This window comes from Phocoena phocoena, chromosome 4, assembly GCF_963924675.1.
Source record: "Phocoena phocoena chromosome 4, mPhoPho1.1, whole genome shotgun sequence".
Taxonomy (NCBI): Eukaryota; Metazoa; Chordata; class Mammalia; order Artiodactyla; family Phocoenidae; genus Phocoena; species Phocoena phocoena.
Window position 1 is genome coordinate 9823077 of NC_089222.1, and position 19273 is coordinate 9842349.

The 19273-nt window shown below is 39.3% G+C and overlaps 1 protein-coding gene across 3 annotated transcripts in view; it reads left to right on the forward strand.

Moving 5' to 3' along the window:
- Positions 1-19273, forward strand: part of SATB1 (SATB homeobox 1) — a 93403-nt gene that overhangs the window by 60947 nt on the left and 13183 nt on the right. For all 3 annotated transcript variants that reach the window (XM_065875712.1, XM_065875710.1, XM_065875711.1), the window contains one exon: positions 440-595. In XM_065875712.1, the coding sequence (XP_065731784.1) occupies positions 440-595 (156 nt within the window). The remainder of the gene's footprint in view (positions 1-439; positions 596-19273) is intronic.

Below are 19273 nucleotides of genomic sequence, written 5' to 3' on the forward strand. Positions count from 1 at the left end.
TAATAGCTATTAGTGATGCAGTTGTCTCTTAGGCATCGGGTACCCAGCGAAGATAGAAGATACAGCACTGTGCATTATGATTTTAATTGTGAATTTCCTTTGTTAGAATTGCCGTGGAAGGTAATTGGGAAACAATGAGTTTAGGGTTTTCAAGTCTTTGAAACTATTCCATTTTCCAGAAAACTTACTTTATGGCATTATAATTCCTGGTTGTCAGCTGGTAGTTGCTGTCGTATTACAGCTGCAGTCACCTGTGACACTATGACTTCCTTAACTTAAGCAATCTGATATCCAGCTAAGAACTCATGTTGAATGACCGCATTGTTGATCACCTTGATCGTAAAAGGAGCAACAGGATCCAGTTTGGATGCCGAGCCTGAGAAGCTTCAAAACAGCTTGGCCAGTGGAAAATGACAGGCATGTTCAAAATGTTTTGTAGGTGAAAACAGCTACCATTGCCACTGAGAGGAATGGGAAACCAGAGAACAATACCATGAACATTAATGCTTCCATTTACGACGAGATTCAGCAGGAAATGAAGCGTGCTAAAGTTTCCCAAGCTCTGTTTGCAAAGGTGGCAGCAACCAAAAGCCAGGTAAGAACCTCTGTTAGGCATGGAGAATGTTTATCTGCGATGCCTGTGAAAGTTCCTTCGAAGGGGTATCTATTTGCAAGTTGAACTTGCATCCCTGAGAGGTCACGGTTTCCAGGATTATTGACAGAGCTCATGATGAAACAGAGTGTTCAGATTCAGGGAACAGAGACGCTTGGTTGTGTTTCCTCCAACATCTACTGTCCAGACCACAGATTTCTCAGGAAATCCCTGAGTCAGTTAATAGTTGTTTCCAGAAGAGTAATGTATAGGAGGTTTCTCCATCTGGTCTATTGTAATGGAACAAATAACTTGAATTATTATTATTTCATTAGTACTTAGGTGACCTTGATTTCTATCCTAAAATACTACGAGCATTGTAGTTTTTTTCTGTTCCAACTCAGGCATCTACAACTGTTAGGTGTGCTTATTAAAACCAAGTGACACACACACACACACACATACATCTTTGTAAAATAATGATTTTAGTTTTATATATATATATATGTATATATGACACACAAATTTAATTATAATTAGAAAAATTGTCTATATCTTTTGAATTATAAATGAATCGAATTGAATGGGAAAAGTGACAGATCACTACAAGACATAACGAAGGATAGATAATGCAGTCTTTTTGTCATATATTGATAATTTATGTTCATCAAAAGTAGAGTCATCTACATGAACAAGCTCACAGTTATCTACAAACCCTTGTTCAAGGCCAGGAATACTTTTTAAAGGACCAGAAGAATACCGGTCTTGTCCAGTATAAGTCTTGTCCCCTTTGCAGAAAGATTTGATAACACTATCAAAGTGAGATTGAGAGGCAATCAAGGAAATTTTAGACAAATATATTTCATTATTGTTAATGAACTCTCCTTTGTAAAACAGCCTGGCTGCTGTCAGCCTCTGATAAAATTATACAGTCCTGAGACTATTTACAATATGATGTATTTACAATACAGTACTTTCATTATTAGGTTTTTCTGAAATTTCACTCTAGCAACATTAATAGTGGTCCTTGATGGGAGTTTTGCTTGAGAAAAGGTTGTTCTTGTTTAAGTTGTAGGCTGGCTGGAAATACGTAAGGGATATCTTGGAAATGTTATATAAAAATGATTAAACTCAAGCTGTGGACTGTAAAAATTATAGCTTTATAGGCCACATGCCTGCGTACCCTTCAATCACTGTCAAAGTGATAATTTCTACAATAATATGTTTCTTTTATTGTGAGATTCTAAACATCAAGTGCTGTTTAAACATTAAACTGAATTGTTTATGTTAGTGCCATACTCGGCGTGTCATACATCAGGCCACCGTAATCTCTCATGGAATGTAAAATTCTGTCATGAATCATGGCTTGTATATCGGAAATTACTGTAATTTTGATTGGAAATTACAGGGCTCTTGAAATGTTTCTAATTATGATAGAATGTCAGAGCCGCTTCAAACCTGTGTGCTTCTTCAGATGTCTTCATTTACATGCCAAGACTAGGCATTAAGGAGAAATGTCCTGTTCGCACATCGCCCCTCACCCACCCACCCTGCACCTTCTTCTTTTGGCTGTTTAGTCTAATTAGGATGAGGATCTCATATTTCAACATAGTTTATCCTGCTTTTCTTTCTGATTCTGCATCTCTTCTGACCTTTCCAATTAAATTATCAAGAATAACAGACTGTCTTCTTACAAGGCCAAACACTTTCCCCCAATCTCCAGAACAGATAAACAGAGAAACTAAACATGCATTATTGTGATAAGGGGCAGCCTTAAAACCAACAAACAAAAATAGAATATTAAAACTTTTGGGTAAGTTGGCATCTGTCATATAATCACCACCACCCTCCCTTTCCTTTCTGACGAGAGCATAGCTCCTTCTGGCTAGCAGCGTTTTTGCTACCTTCATTCTTTCTTTCTTTTAAATGATATCCCCAATTCTCCCCTCCTGGGCTGAGTACTGATTTTGGAGCTACTCAGACAGTGGTAGCAATGGGTTGGTAATGTCATGTGAGTGATGTTCTAGGGGTTTTTTTTTAACATCTTTGCTCTTTGGACTCCTGTCCTACGAAGATCCCCATGAGTCACTTTCAAAGATGTCAGTTGCCAACTTCTGTGTATCTGCCATGATGGTGTGTTCCCCAGAACCCCCAAAGCTGCTAGCTCATCTCCTCATTACTGGTTGAAAGAGATTCCAAGGGGCCAATTATAGACTACTGGGGTCCAGCAGACCCCACATGGTTATTCCTAACTACTAATTCACTGGAACTTCGTTAAAAAGCATTTCTGTAGCTTTCTCTTAGCTGTTCAGTTTAGATGTTAGCACTGCCCTCTTTATGAAAATCTAAAAGTTGATGATTACTGAAAAATAAGTCCAAAAACTGTATATATCCCTAAGAGAAGAGATCTAACTTAACAAGGGCAGGTAGTCCATTGACTTAAGTTCTGTTCACCTGCCATGATTTTTTGTGAAGGAAATAGAAAAACTAGAAAACAAACCAAAACCAAAAAAAAAAAAAAAAATCTTCAAATCCGACGTACCTTTCTCATGGTCAGCATTCTTAACTTGTGCAAGAGTTGTTTATGCCTTGGAGATAGGTGCCAAGGCTTGTCAGCATGGGCAGAGGTCCTCCCAAATGAAACATGTGTACAGTGTGCTGGAGCCATTTTATCTCAACTGGTCCAGCCCCATCTGCTTCTGTATCTCGCCCTGATTCTCTGTGTTGGCCTAACATTCACTACCTTTTTTGTGCTAGACCCCGTCCTGCGTTATATATTATCTGCATTTAGTTCTCAGTAACCCTGTGGGCTGTAACATTGATTTCCTCATTTTACACGAGGGGTACTTGACTAAAAAGTAGGAGAGCCAACCCCAAATTCTGCATCTCAGCATCACTATTTCAGTGTCTCCTCAGGGTTCCAGGCAGCATCAGGACCTAAGGAAAGAGGAATTAAGGATGCTGGACTAATTGATAGTGGAATGGGAGGGACTTTCCTTTCTTCACTGACATATTCATGGAATATGGGTTCTTGCCAACATAGGGCCCTTCGAAGCCAAGCTTTTTCACGTCTGTTTGGGGTTGGGGGTGGAGGGAAGGGTACATGGTGGAGGACTCAAAGGACGCTACGGTCCAGGCTGAGTCACTGCTGTTCTGGTATTGGGAAATGATTTAACCTTTTTGAACCCAAGATTTCTTTTAACATGGGAGGAGCTCCCATGCTGTCATGCATGCAGAAGAGCTTTTAGATTTACAACACTGTAACACAAATAGATAATGTCTTACGATGTGCTAAGCAAAAGACTCGGACCCGCACACAGAGTAACTTATTTATTATCTATTTTTGTATCTCAGATACTTTTTATTTTACAAAGTAAAGCTTTAGGTAAATCCCCTGAATGGCAGAGAGCAGAATTATTTTGAAAAGATAGTACAGCCCCAGAATGTGGTGGAACCAGACGTGTGTAGCTGTGGTCTGCAATGACTAATGCACAAAGTATTTTCAGGAAAAGAAACCAACTTTTCAGATCCCACCATTTCACATGTATTATACTTTCTCTTCGATGAGTAACAGAAATGAGATTGTTTTTCACGTTAATAGAAATGTCTGGGTGAAGTATGCAACTGCAAACTGAAGGTAGGCTACTTTTTGTGCTTGGGTAGGAAAGCAGGCTAATGCAGACTTTAAAAAGATGATATGCTTTGAACATAATGTGAATCGCTACAAATGGATACACTGTATACTGTGGGTATTCAAACAAGCAGTCTTTTTTCCAAGTGAATCATATTAGAATTTTATCAAACATTTAGTCTGATAACATTCCAATAATTATGAGAGCAGAATTCGCTAATTTTACTGTTTAAAAAAAAATAGTTGATTTGGGTAATAGCCATTACGGTATCAAGGTTCAGTTACTGTTCAGTGGTTATAGTGTTTTCATATGTGAGACAGAAATGGAATTTTTTCCTTAATGGTGGCAGATGTTGGAATCTAATTTTATTCCACAGCAAACCTCCTGAGAGCTCTGAGACTTAAGGTGTATGTCCAGCAAGGGGACATTAGCAGTGCCGTAGGCCTTGCCTTGTACATCGAATTGTTACATTGATTTTCATGTTTGCAGAGGTGGAGCTTGCAGATACAGTAATGCAGTCAGAATAAAGGGCTTTTCCAGAGCGGCTGCATCCCTACTTGTGTTTAGAAAATGATTTCTCTCTAGTGCGTTATTGAACAGGGTATTTCTTTTAGTTAAAGCAGCTAGATGATGGAAATTCTATTTGACTGAACATGCTTTTCAATAGAATCTTTTGCAGTCTCTACCTACCAGTCCTGTAGTTACTGGACTCTTTGGCTGCAACAACTTCGACTGCCTGATAGGTGTGGTTTTTTGCACTAAAAAAAGAATTTCTGCCTCTGTGAAGATGGCACGACCAGTAGAAGAGACCAAATGATTCGAAGCCTTTTGCTTTCTTCCATCTACTTTTCAGACAATTTTGTCATTGAGATTCAAGACCTCTAGGATGAGAGAGAGAGGGGAGAATGAAGGAGAAAGAAGAAAGCTTTAGTGCTCTTTGGGCTTGTAGGTAAAAAAAAGAAAAAAGCATCTTCAGATTTGGTAATTCTTAGATGGTGATGGGAATGCCTTAAATACGAGTAAGACATGATATGTCACAAATCATTAGAGGTAGAAATAGGGCTAAGAATGTCATTTTCATTGCTGGTTATAGGAATCTACAGTGATAAAATCCAGGAAAAAGAAATCACGGCACCATGACTGCATTCTGTATTCTAGCATGTCAGCGAAGCCATCTTTTATTTTGTTAGCATCAAATTACACTTCACGGAAACTACACTTTGAAGCCCTGTGCTGATTCAGTTTTTTGGAATGTTCACATAACAGACTTCACTGCAACACGATTTCACCTGTGTAGCCTCCTGTTTCAGATCCACAGGAGGCCCCTGCAGATTTGCGAGTCACGGTTCCGGTTATTTCTGGTGTCACATGCTTTTCTAGCAGCCTGTGGGAAGATCTTTACATCGTGTCCTCAGAGCCCCTTCTCTTGGGCTAATAGAGTTGCCTTCAGCCAGCATCTAAGGCGAGAACTGCCTCTTCGTACATTTTCCATCTAGTGCCTTATTTTATTTTACTTTATCCATTTATTTATTTATGTTTTACTGGGTGGGAGCAGATCCTGTGGAGATACAGGTTAGGTTTCCCTGGATCAGCTTCCGGGAAGAAGGAAGAGGCCAAAGGAATGCTTGAAGGGAGAAGAGAAGTAAGACAGCCCAGCGTATAGCATCTCAGGACTGCCTGTATTCAGGTTTACCTACATTTGGGGAGGGCCCGGTGCTGCCTTCTTGATAAAGACGTGGAGACCCGTCCATCTCCTATTTAAGGTGTTCTGTGGGAGCTATCTCTAAAAATCCCTTCTGTCTAAATATTGGGAATCCATGTTGGATTTAGTTTTCTGCAGTGTAGACCTATCTTTATGTCTCTAGGGGTTGCTCAACAGGACTTTTGAAATTAATGGCTTTAAATACATAAACATTGACATAATCTAGCGGTTTAAAGGTACATGATTGTGTTATACGATGTTTTAAGCACTAAATTTGTGAATCTGAGCCCTTTCCACATTTCTATGTTATAAAAACAAGCATATGTTTTAATTAATCTAGGGTTTGATCAAGGAGGTTCAGAATTATTAAATAGAACACGTACTTGCCGATCATATTTTTGGCTAAAAAAAAATCACGTAATGGGGTGTTTTTCCCCCAGGCACTTGATATTGTCTATTGCAGCAAGTCGAACCGAAACTTCTTGGTTATCTTATTGCCACCTTCAAATTATTTAAAAATTTGTTTTCCTCTAAAATTTAAAATTCGGTAACTAGAGTGATATAAATGCATCTTCCTCATTCTCCCGTTTAATAAGTTCACTGTAACAAGTATAGTCATAACTCATTAAGCCCAGTTTCTCCAACTTTCAAAAAATGTCATAGGAAAATATTAGTCAAGATTTGAAAAGAAGCAGTTCGTGAATATTGAGCCAACTCTCTAAAGAGAATTATCACGTGAGGAAGTTCCGGGAAGGTGACCACAGGAGTGGTCCACTTTGAAGCAGACCAGTGTAATGCATTCTAAAGCATGAGTATAGCAAGTACATATTCGTAGAATCTGCTTTAATCTAAGGCCACCTTTTGTCCTAAAATGTAGTATAAGTTGAAAAGTGTGGACTCATAATACCCTATGAAAGTCCCTCTCTTTGGAAGCCCTTCTGTAATCGTCTTTGACAATTGAAGGGTTACAGTTCTTCCGGACAGGATCTGGTATCTACAGAATGGGAGTAGGGAAGAGACCAAATCCATGGGGTTTGTTTTATTTTTACATCTTTATTGGAGTATAATTGGTTTACAATGGTGTGTTAGTTTCTGCTTTATAACAAAGTGAATCAGTTATACATATACATATGTTCCCATATCTCTTCCCTCTTGCGTCTCCCTGCCTCCCACCCTCCCTATCCCACCCCTCCAGGCGGTCACAAAGCACCGAGCTGATCTCCCTGTGCTATGCGGCTGCTTCCCACTAGCTATCTACCTTGCCTTTGTTAGTGTATGTATGTCCATGCCTCTCTTTTGCTTTGTCCCAGCTTACCCTTCCCCCTCCCCATATCCTCAAGTCTGTTCTCTAGTAGGTCTGTGTCTTTATTCCCGTCTTACTCCTAGGTTCTTCATAACATTTTTTTTTTCTTAAATTCCATATATATGTGTTAGCATACGGTATTTGTCTTTCTCTTTCTGGTTTTAACTCTTAAGTAGGAATGAATTTCAAAACGGAATGTCATTCAGTTAAACTTCACACATAATTATAACACTGATTTCGTCCTTTCACAAACTACCAAGTGAAAAGACAAAGTGTTTCTCAGAAGTCTCAACAGTTGTCTTTTATGGTTTGGGTAGTAAAGGTAGGTTTTATTTTAGCTTTATCTTCTTTTTCCCTCATATGAGAAATGAAAATAAAAGCCCCATGAAATGAATGAGCTCTAAAAATGCATTTATGCAAAATGACAGTAGAAAAATAGCTCTGGAAGAAACTGCACTGTTGAACTTTCACATCAGTGAAAGGTACGAAAAGAGGGATGGAAGAACTTATGTTGGTAATAGGGATCTGATGTAGAATTTTTTAGCCTTGCAAGACCTGCACCTTAAAAAGTAACCTTTGAGATTGTTCATTTTTGTAACTATAGTTGTTATGCTTTTGCACATGCAGTTCTTTTGTGTGACAAAATGACACAACTAAATCATAGACCACCCATTTATATATATAAAATATACATATTAAAAATGTTTTATATAAAAACATATTTATAAATATATATATTTATATAAATATAAATACATAAAACAAATAAACATAAATAAATAATTTATATATCATATAAATATAAGATGTATATGTATATTATATATATATAATATATATGTATTTTAGAGATTAAGAATAGAAATATAGCCACTTTATAATTTGTCATTAAATACCTTAAAAATATATAAGCTCCAGTCTGCTGATGGCGTCGCCATACAATTGCTAAATTGATGAAGGTGTCCTTTTTCTAAGACCTAACCTACTTCTGTTGTCCGGTCATAGAGAATCTGTTCTCCTCTGATTTCTTGCTTCAACCATTGCAGTGGCCTTTTGTGTAATTTTTTTTTTTTTTTAAACAATCCCCTTTTCAACCCGTATGCCTCAGGAATTGGGTTGAAACACACTGTTTCATAAACCGCCAGCCTCCTCGGCTGCCTCGGTGCCTCTGATTCTGTAAATCAGATCATAGGCAGCATGCTGTCGTGTAATAAGGTGTCTGATCCTTATTACCAGTTTGTTGATGCACAGCCTCCTTCAAATTGACCATTGCAACACATGGTTTCCCCTGAAACTAGCTGTGATAATTAGCGTGGTTCTAATGAGACAGAATGTCACTGATCTTGTGCTGAACTGTCGAGTCTTGATGCTACGGATGGGAACTGTCAGAGCCTGCCATCTGTGACAGCGCTTGGCGTATTCCGGTGGCAAGGTAGAGCATGCTCAATAGACTAGTTTCAAACAAATGGCCCTTTTCTTGACGAGGGCTCTGTGTTCTGTTCAAGTCAAGAATGTTTGCCCCAACTTCAGCCTACGCCAAAACCCATTTTGCGATCCAAAGGGGAAAAAATATTTAAACCTCTGTTATATGTTACAAAAGAGAGGACTCTTTTGTTTAGCAGGTGAATTTTAAGTGGCGTTCCTTCCCTTGGGCTTTTTTTTTTTTTCGGCCTCTCCCAGTGGCCCCATATAGTCAGTAAGGTAGTCCTGGAAGAGCCTTTCCCCCAATTTTCAAATTGCCTTGTTTAAAAGAGATTTGTTAGGGAGTTGGGCTGGCTGGTCATGATGGAGCAGTCAGATTTAGCAGAGAGAGGGAAACGAAAGGAATAGTTGAGAGTGTGTCTAGGAATACCAAGTTGAATAGCAGAATGAAGATGGACAGGAAGTTAGATCTGTAGGCTCCGGAGAGAAGTGGAGATTTTTTTTTTTTTTTTTGCTAGAGTACAAGTCCAGCGCTGCTTATCATTCCAAAATATGCTTTGTTGCTTTTTATTTCCTCTTCTCTGGCAGACCACACAGGGCTTGTTCTGAAGAACATTTTCACTAATCTGATCAGGCAGCCAAATACGCCGGGAAAACTGCTTTAATGATCCCACTAATTACCTCAAGTCAATATGAACTGTATTATTAGACTGAGGGAAAATATTCCATTAGGTCTCCCCCTTGGGAGTTCCTCCGCTTTGTGATGTCACCGAAGCCTTCACCCTCTCGCTTGTAATTAATTTTATTTACACACGCAGGCACGCACAAGGTCACACCTGCACAACCGGCGCTGGCCAGGGAGCTTGTGGCACTCGGGCTTAATCAGATCTGTCATAATTACCATTCTGCATGTTTCTGACACACGCTGTGAAATATTTCAATTTAACTGCCGCTACCAGCACAACCAGATGTAGTGCGAGTGTGGCTGCATTGGAAATATTATTCCTCAGGATAAACTCTCTCCTCCTCCTCTTTTCCTTCCTCCCCCCCCCCCCGCCCCCAATTTACAGCTAATGTAGCACAGAAGCTGATGGGTCCTGTAAATCTTGAATGCAGTGCTAGATTGATAACAGGCGATTAGACAGTTTAACCACAAACAGCTTGTTCATTTTTCACAAATGAAAACCACATGTGGTGTAACTAAAATTTCAGGCCCCTTTTTTTTTTTTTTCAGAGTTGGGGTCTGTATGTGTGTGTGTTGGAGATGTGCTTAAATAAAAATAAAATGCAATGGAATGAAGTGTCTAGAAAAATGGAGAAGTTGCCTAGTTTTTTTCCAGGTGATTTTATCAAAACCATCATCAAATTCCATGTTTTCACTTTTGCCAAAACTCGAATGGGAAAAAGATGGTACTCTCTGTTTCCTTTTTTTGGTACAATTTTTCTTTTCTCTCTCTCTCTCTTTTTTTTTTTTTTGTATGGGAGGGATAATATCCTTGGAGTCTCTGCCTTTTTTATTTTGTCAGTGTTAAGCCTTTTATTTGAACATAAATTTTGAACGAATTTCTACAGTGGGCATATGCAGTTTTTTAATGGACGGTTTCCCTTATTTTTGTTAATGAAAAGTTGTTAGTTTAGGCGTGCTGGTCATATCCCAGACAATCCCAAAACAAAAGTGGACCCAATCAAAAAATTTATTTCCTAGAGAGTTGTGTTAATTTGCAGAATAAATTTGAAAGGTAGAGTTGAAAACCAGTGAATTCTGTTGCTGCAGAAATAGTGGAGATGACCTGGCAGAAAGTGCAGGTGTGGGGTAACCATATAAGGCCAAAGTTATCACCAGTCTGAAGAATTCAGCCATAAGAAAATTAAAGTATTGGAGCCATAAGAAGGCAAATAAGCTGGTGGAAAACTAAAATTAAGAGAGGAGAAAGGAACAGGATCATTGGTGATTTAGAATCGTACCTCTAAAGAAAGCTTGCAACCATCCACTTTAGAGAACATTTAAAACATAGATCAAGATAATTAAGTGTCTTTTAATGCCAAATAAAATACACTCTCTCTTTTTATCTTTATTTTTGTTTTACTACTAAAGTTATGAGCCTCATTTGGAAGCTTCCTAAAGTTCTATGGTGATTCCTATTACTGATAAGAGGTACCATTCCCCATAGAATAGCAGATTTTTCCCCTTTATTTCCTTTCCTTAACCATTTTTCCCTCTTCCTTATTTCCTCACATTAAAAAAAAACTTCCCAGTTTTTCCCTGTTTGCTTAGTGTTTGCTCCATAATATCTTCCAACTTTGAAATTTAGCGTTTTTATGCCTATTCATATTTTCTTCTGGCCTAATATCGCTTTAACGGAAAAGAAGGTATTTTCTTTTTAGTTAGAATCCTCTTTCATCTCAGCTGCCAAGCAGTTTACATGGTTAATACCAAATTATTAGGTCAGTTTCTTCGAACAGTCTTAATCTACCTTTATAATCATTTTGCAAGATACAGTTATTGTGGAAGATTTGATTCAAGCCTCACATTACCTGTCACATCACTGTTGCGTACAGATATAACCTCAGAATCCTTCTTAGCACAGAAGTGAAAGCACCCCTTACTAATCAGTGAGATCCACGCACAATGGCTTGCTGTCACTTTTTATTTAGGATTCCCAAGAAGAGGTTTGATACATAGAGTTGTATGGGGATGAGTCCAAGAAATAAGGAAAGTAGAGGTTAAAAAAAGTACAGCTTATGACTTCATTGCTCCTGCCCTTGCTTTAATGACCCTGAAGATTTTGCATAGCTACTTTAAGATAGGTTAGTCAGCATGCAAATTGAATCACATTTTGCAGTCATTGGTAACACTCGCCACTTAAAGGAAACTTGCCTTGTTTTTTTTGCAAGTGAAAGATTTCATTTATAACCTGAAAAATCATCCCTAGCTTTCCACATTTGCAAACTTTAGTTTTCATGTGTTAGGATTATCTTTGTGTCTAAGCACACCTGTAGATACAAAAGGAAAGATGAAAGAGAACCAAAAAAAAAAAAAAGAATTGCTGTTTAGGGATGCTGGGGTATGTGTGAAGTTTGAGAATATTCAATATTTTGAGTATGAGGGAAGAACATGTCTTTCCATTAAATTTAATGAGACTACAAGAATCTCATTATTCAAGGAAAATATTGTAATTTTCTTTATGGACCCTGCTGGGACCCCGTCTAACGAAAGGACAGTTTTCATGTATCTGTTAGCAAGTGCCGGTGAAGATTCGGTTGAAAAGGAATTTATAAACTTGATCCTGCCTTTCAGCTCAGTCCACCTTTTTCAGCCACTCTGCAGTCGCTCTTCTCCACTGCCCTCAGATCCTTAGGAAAATGTACAGGAAGGAGAATTAGTTTCTTTGAATACTTTCTGCTCTTTTCTTTTGGACCCACTGTCTGCATTTTTCATCAGCATTGTCGAAGTCATCAATATCGTCTGCTAGTGTAGCTCACATTTTCATTCCAAGCTGAAAGGAAGGGGAGGGCATGGTTCCTGATTATCTACATGAGAAATAGGATTGTCCATAAAGTCACACGTGGTTTATATAACAACTTGTACATAAACTGCATCTTTCAGAGAAAGCATTGAGGATTGGCAAAGAGTGGGGGGTGGGGGTCCCAGTTTCCTGTCTACCATGTTGTGGATTTCCCTGGGCAAGTTGCTTGACCTTTCAGGCTTCTAACTTTCCCTTCAGGAAGGTGACATAGATTGGGTCGGACTCTGTAATGTCCCGGGCAATTCCAGGTTCTGTGAGTTTGTTGCTGAAACAGGTGCAGAAGTGTGAAAAAGGATGCTATTTTGACTGAAGGTCCTGCTGACAGGTGTGTTAGTCTGGGAATGAGTCACAAAGGAGGCTAGGTTTTGAATAATGGAAGGGCTTAGTTTGTGGGGACAAGGTGCTATTTTGAGGTCTGTAGCCCAAAAGGGTTATTTATGAGTGGCATATAGTGAGGAGAACTGATTGTTTGCAATCCAGGGTATGAACTCCATGTTATACAGTGTGAGATGAGCTCAAGATTGATAATGATCTCATCTGCGACTTGTTGCTAGAAAACTGGAAGATCCCCCTCTCTCATCAGGGACCTAGCAAAGTCAGGACACTGTAGAGAGGAGGTGAGCTTCATTCAGTTGGGTGTGGGCTTGGTTTACTATGTGGTGAGGTAGTGGTTGCCAACACCATATGACTTACAGATTGCTAAAGAGTTTCCCCCTTTAACATGTCTTTTTTGGGTTTTTAACTGATGCCTGAAAGTCCACCTTTAACTTCTCATTTTGGGGGATTAATGCAAGTTCTTCAGGGGCAGGATAGCACATCAAAGAGGAAAAAATAGACTCAGTCCGTGAGAAATCACAGGTTTGGAAGAGGTTCGTGAAATGGAGAGTAAACCAGGAGGAGGAAGCAGGGAATGGCTGCTGATGTGAAGGAACGTCTTGAAGCCCATATTTGCAGTTTGTAACTTGGTACCTGTAGCAAGCGTTTAATAGCTGCTGAGGAGTGCCCATCCCCAAGTGTGTCCTTTAAATGTTTACCCATTTTACTCCTGGTACCAACACTAGGCTACTTGTCAGGGTGTTACTTGGCTGGTTCGTTCATTGATGGAGTATTTGGTGGTTTAAATGCAATGCAGATTAGGTAAAAATAAATTACTTTCAGTACAGTCAAGAAAGTGAAGGCTATAAATAAAATATACATTCACAAACAGACAAATGCTATTAGGAAATCCAGCTCAGTCCATGCCAAGCTGTTACTGTCTAAATTGCCTTCTTTCTTCCGGGCTTGCAATTAATTTTTGCTTGTGTGTTTGGAGATTGGGGGAAGGGTAATAGCCTAATGGGTAATGATTTTATTTTAGTATTTTGATTAAAGAGACTAAATAACTTGGATCCTGGGTAGCCATGAGGACTAAAGCCTTATCCATCAAGCTTAATTTCTAGGCAGAAAATTGTGTTTATATTTTTGGATAAACTTAGCATCGCGTTATATATAATATAAAGTGATGAGATGGCTATGTGCTCATTTTCTACCTATCCCCACTTCCTTTACCCTCTTTCCTACTCACTTTCTTTTCTTTCTTTAATCCTTTGACTAGCTTCCTTCTGCCCTGTTTTCAAATCTTAAAGGCGTGTCCTTTGTGACCGTTTGCTCTTTGAAGAGGTGATGAGAGGAAAGACCAACCATTGTTTGATTTGTAAGCCTTCCCCCCTCTACCTCCACCCCCCAACAGCAAGCACCTGCCTTAATTCCATTCCTTTCCCCGCCTCCATCCTGTACCTGCCCTGCTACTTTATCCTCTTCTATTTGGGAAACCCAGGTGTCTTTGGAAAATTGATAGTGTTCCTATCCTGGCACATCCAGACATTTCTCAAAGGATACTCTACTGATCTTGCTTACCTTTATAGTTCTTGGGGTGGTAGGACGTTAGTTAACTAAGTCAGGGTATGGATGCTTTCTTTATTCAGAGGTGGTAAACCCATTTACTGAGCTTGTAACAGGACCAGGGAAAAACAGTGAGGTATATATATGTGCTAGTGCAATTGTCAATCAAGAAATTTCAAGCTGTAAAACTACTGTTTTATGAACAAAAGCTCATCCAGAACTGAAATACGTAAATGGGATAAAAGTCTTCCCCCGTTCTGATTGACTTGAGGATTGGTTGGGGGCGGAGTGTTCTCATGAACACCCCATCCTACGTACACACACAACCAGGGCACTGCTGAAACACCCCTGGTGGAAAGCTGGGCCTCCTCAGGACGCAGTCTGGGAACCATTAACTCGTGATTAACTCTTTCCCTCCAACCCATCTCTAAGAGGCATGGTCCTTTAGTGGCAAAAAACAAACAAACAAACAAACATGATAAGCAGATCTGTTCCAAGAACTTATAAATACCAAAGTTTTGTAATCTACTAGGAGCTTATATAAGATAGTTCTGGAATAATATTTGAAATATATACGTGTATGTATCTATGTATGTATACAGACACATATATATTGGAGGGGGCACCCTCTTCAGGAGTTCTTAACCTCTGTCCCATCTTCCCCCAGGGGGTCCATGCATGAACTTGAATAGAATAAAAAAACTTTATTTTCACTAATGTCTTTACTGAAATTTGACATTTTATTTGATTATCAACATAGGCAACAAGTCACAGTAGTATTAGCAATACCTATGAATTTGTCACCAATAAAAATCACAAATATTGGGCTTCCCTGGTGGCGCAGTGGTTGAGAGTCCGCCTGCTGATGCAGGGGACACGGGTTCGTGCCCCGGTCCAGGAGGATCCCGCGTGGCGCGGAGCGGCTGGGCCCGTGGGCCGTGGCCGCTGAGCCTGCGCATCCGGAGCCTGTGCTCCACAACGGGAGAGGCCACGGCAGTGAGAGGCCCGCGTACCACACACACAAAAAAAAATCACAAATATTTTCATATCACATTTTTATTGCAGATATCTCAAAATACTATTTTTGCTCATCCCTCTGAAATTACGGTAGTTATTAGATCTCTTCCTAGATCTTGCTATTTGGTACGTTAATAAAGGAGCGCATACATTATGATACAATTTGGATGACTGTATTTCAGTACAGTTGGTTTTCTTCGTAATTTTATGCATTTTATTTCAGGCACATAAAAACATTGTTCTGAAAACAGTGGGCTTTACCAGACTGCCAGGAGGGTCCATGGCGCAAAAGAGATGAGACCAATGATTAGATAAGTTGTGTGTTGGAAGAAAAAAATTATATGTTTTTTTAACATGCTAGCTGAGGAATTCTTGAATTTGCCCGGGAAAGAATTGTTATTTGTTTATTACATTTTCGATGCTTATTTTTCAAGTGCCCTTCACTCCAGAGCATGTAAGCAGGGTTTATGATCAGATCATTGCAATGACATTGCAAGCAACAACAAAAACCTTACAGGCAACCTTGCTCCAGCGTTCTGATGCCCACATATAGTGCTGGAATTCGAGGAGAGAGTACCTTTGCCCTTAGGCTAGAAACTTTTTGCTAGTTAAGCTACACCTTTGCTATCAGCTTGCACATGAAGTTCAATCTGTTCTTACCTCACTGGACAGTAAGTGGCTGGGAGAAATAATTCCCTCTTACGTCTGTCCCCGCATCTCTTAGCCTCACAGTAGATGGCACGTAGATGGCGCTTTCTAGTTTTTTTGTAGAAGGGTGGAATGATTCAGAAGCAAATTCATCTGATCACAATTTTGCCCTCACAAAAGTGGGCATATTCCTCAGGTAGTCCCAGCGGGGGACCCTGTGCTCAGAAAGACAGGATAGGGCCAGTCTCCACCCTGTCCTTCTGCCCCGAGCCCCTCTCTGGACTTGCTCTCCCCAGTGTAACACAGGACCAGTGGTTGTGAGGTGCAGCTGCTGGCCTGAGTGGCCCCAGCCTCCCTTGTCTCCTTTCATTGGTAAATGTCTAACCTGGCCATGATCACTGGGACCCCCACGGTGCTTCTAGAGATATTTACGCTTTCTTTTTTTAAAGCCTACTTGTGAATCCCAAAATTTGAGTCCCTCAATTAAGCCGACTTCTGATGAGTCGGTTTGTATAATGGGTAAAATGATGTGGTTTTGGGCCACAAAATGGGTGTTACTTTACCAGCAAAATCATAAGCAACTTGGGAGCTTGTAATGACCCTGCCCGCTTGATTGTTCCTCTAAGATATGAGTCCCATAACTTTTACAATCCCGAATTGCCTTCCCCTGGTTTTAAAAATTCTTTTGTTATCTCTCCTAGAATATCATAGAGGGAAGATTTAAATTTTTAATTCCCAGCCCGTCAATATGCATAGTGGAAAGTATAGCTCATCTGAGGAGATATCTGCAATATTGAAAAGTTTTATATAAATCAATTAAAAATGCAGTGGCAGAAATATTTGTTTAAATTAACCTGACAATAGATTATTTTTGTCAGCAGACACACCAGTGTATCGAGTCAATCATAACCTAAAAATTATTCATTTTATATGTTCGTACTTTTATAGGTTTTTTTTTTTGCACATGGCATATACAGATATTCAGTTTTTCTTAGTGATCATCATAACTTTGAAGAGAAGAATAAATATTGTAAATTTTTCATAGTGACTTAAGAATACAACATGGTAAGAAATTTGCTTCATAATATTACAGTATAAGAGCACATATTTATTGGGGTCAAGGGATTTGGGAAAAGGTAAGTTTCCCAGGAAGCTTCTGCTTTAAACAGTCTAATGTATTTGCCTTTGATAGAAGCCTTTAATAGTGCTTCTCTGCCTCTTACACCTACTAGGCTCAGCTCGCTTTGAATCTTATTCCTTTGAAATGCAACGTTATTATGAATGTAAGTTGTTGGACTTTGCTACAATACACAATGCCCTCAGGAACTGTAGAGGTGTGTACAGTTTTTTGCCACTAACTAAATGTCCCAGACTGTGCTGTTTTTGTATTTTCCTCTGATCCCCCAGCTTACTGCTGCTTCAGTGTTGCTGGAAATCTTTTGCTATATTTTTACACTCACTCATTCAAGTGTGAGCCTTAAAGCATCTCCAAGCCCCTTGGGTGAAGGAAAGTGTGGAGTATGCTGTTCAGGGGGCTCTTTGCATTGACATTTGTTTATGATAAATGTAACTCAGGTAACAGAGATGGGGGTGGATTGGTATAAAGAAACCCATCAGCCTTAGTTCGTGGAAGAAATGCTGAGGGCCTGAACCAGAGCAGTAGGAATGGAAAAGAAGGAACAAATTCAAGACGCCTTCTGAAGGAGTAGAATTGACAGGAATTCATGATTGTTCGCTTATGGAGGAAGCAAAGAAGAAAAATCATATTTTTAAATAGAAGCCGTTTGCTGTGTTTTTTTAATTAAAAAACAGTACTAGCCAAACTAGAAAAAAAAATTTTAATGCAAGCATAAAGGAGGAAAGAACATAAGAAATAACCATAATCCTAATTAACTAGCGATAACCTGATTTATGTTCTTTGCATACACACATACGTGCGTGCACATGTGTGTGTGCATATATATGCCTTTCATTCATTCATATGCTATACCCACCTTTTAATTCCCTATTGAGGTATATTTAAGTTGTATTCAACTTTTGCTATCACAGATAATGCTAATGTGAACATCATTATGGTTAAATATTTGTATACATCTTTATTATTTCCTTATGATTAATTCTCAGAAGTAGAATTATTGGATCAAAAAAGGCATTTGTGTCTTAAAGGTAATTGCTAGTCATTTCTACATTCGAACATTTCCACCTTGCGCTTCAGAAAGTATATACCAATTTATACTTCAAATCACAGCCTTTCAGCCCAGGTGACTGGGTGAGTGGTGATGCTGTTAATCGAGGATATATAGGAGGAGCCTCGTTTGTGGGAGGAAGATAGTGGGTTCAGGTTGGGATGTGGTAGCTGAAGTATTTTCATTAACTCCCTAGATATTTCACATTCCTTTGCATTATCTTTGTGATAATGACAAAATAATAAAAATAATAACAGCTGACATTCATCATACTGTTACTGTGCGCCAAGCCCCTTGCGTGAATTCTCTCACTAATTCTTACAACACTGTGAGTGGTGGTAACATTACCCCCATTTTATAGAGGAGAAAATTGAGGTCTAGAGAACTCAAGGAACTTGACCAAGGTTACAGGGCTAGTCAGTAGTAGAATAGGTGTTAAAATGAAAATCCAGGCTTTCTTAACAAATAGATCTTAGAAGCACATTATAAAGACGAGACGAAGTCACAGTAATTAAGTTGCATCCTCAAGAAAGTATGGTAAAAAGCAATGACGAAAGAATGGATTCCAAAGCAACTAGTAGTCTACCTATTTTTCCTAGCATATTGCTAATTCATCTCTTTTTTTTTTCATTATTCTTCCCACTCTAAATATTGCCCATTCTTAAAAGCCAAACCAACATGACTCTACATCAGCAAAGACTTCCTTGACCACCCCAGTGGATCTCTTCTTCCTCTCCTCTTGGTTCCCACTGGATGTCTGCCCCTCACTGACCTTCACCGCATACTGCTTTGCTCTAGTAGTTATTTTTGAATGTCGCCTCTTCCCGAATGTACTGTGAGCCATTTAAGGGAAATGCTTTTGGTTAAGTCCATCAGACCTTTTTGTAGTTATCACGGACCAGGCACTGGGCTAAACATATACTATTTCATTTGTACCAGCCACAGTCTTGTGAGATGAGTACCATTATTATCTTCACTTTGTAGAGGAAGATCTGGGGCTCAGAGAGGTAATTTGCTCAAGGTTGCATACGTAAATGCCTGTAACAGGATGTAACCCTTAACTGGTATACTGAGGTAGTTGAGAGTAACTGGAAGGACCGTTAGTATTCGGGTGGGCAGAAAAAATGGGGAGAGCGCTTTCCTGTTCGAGAGAACAGTATAGGAAATGAGAGTAGAATGTGGGGAAATGGGCAACAGTTAATAAATGGTCCGATGAATTAGGACCTAGGTGTGATTGAAGGAACCTTCAGTGACCTCTAGGGAGGATGACCTTTTTCTCTGTCTTGGGAAGCTTTGAAGGTCGTTTTGAGCAGTGGGATAACCTTGGGTAGTTTGAAAGCAAAGACCAGAGCAGTGGTTTTCA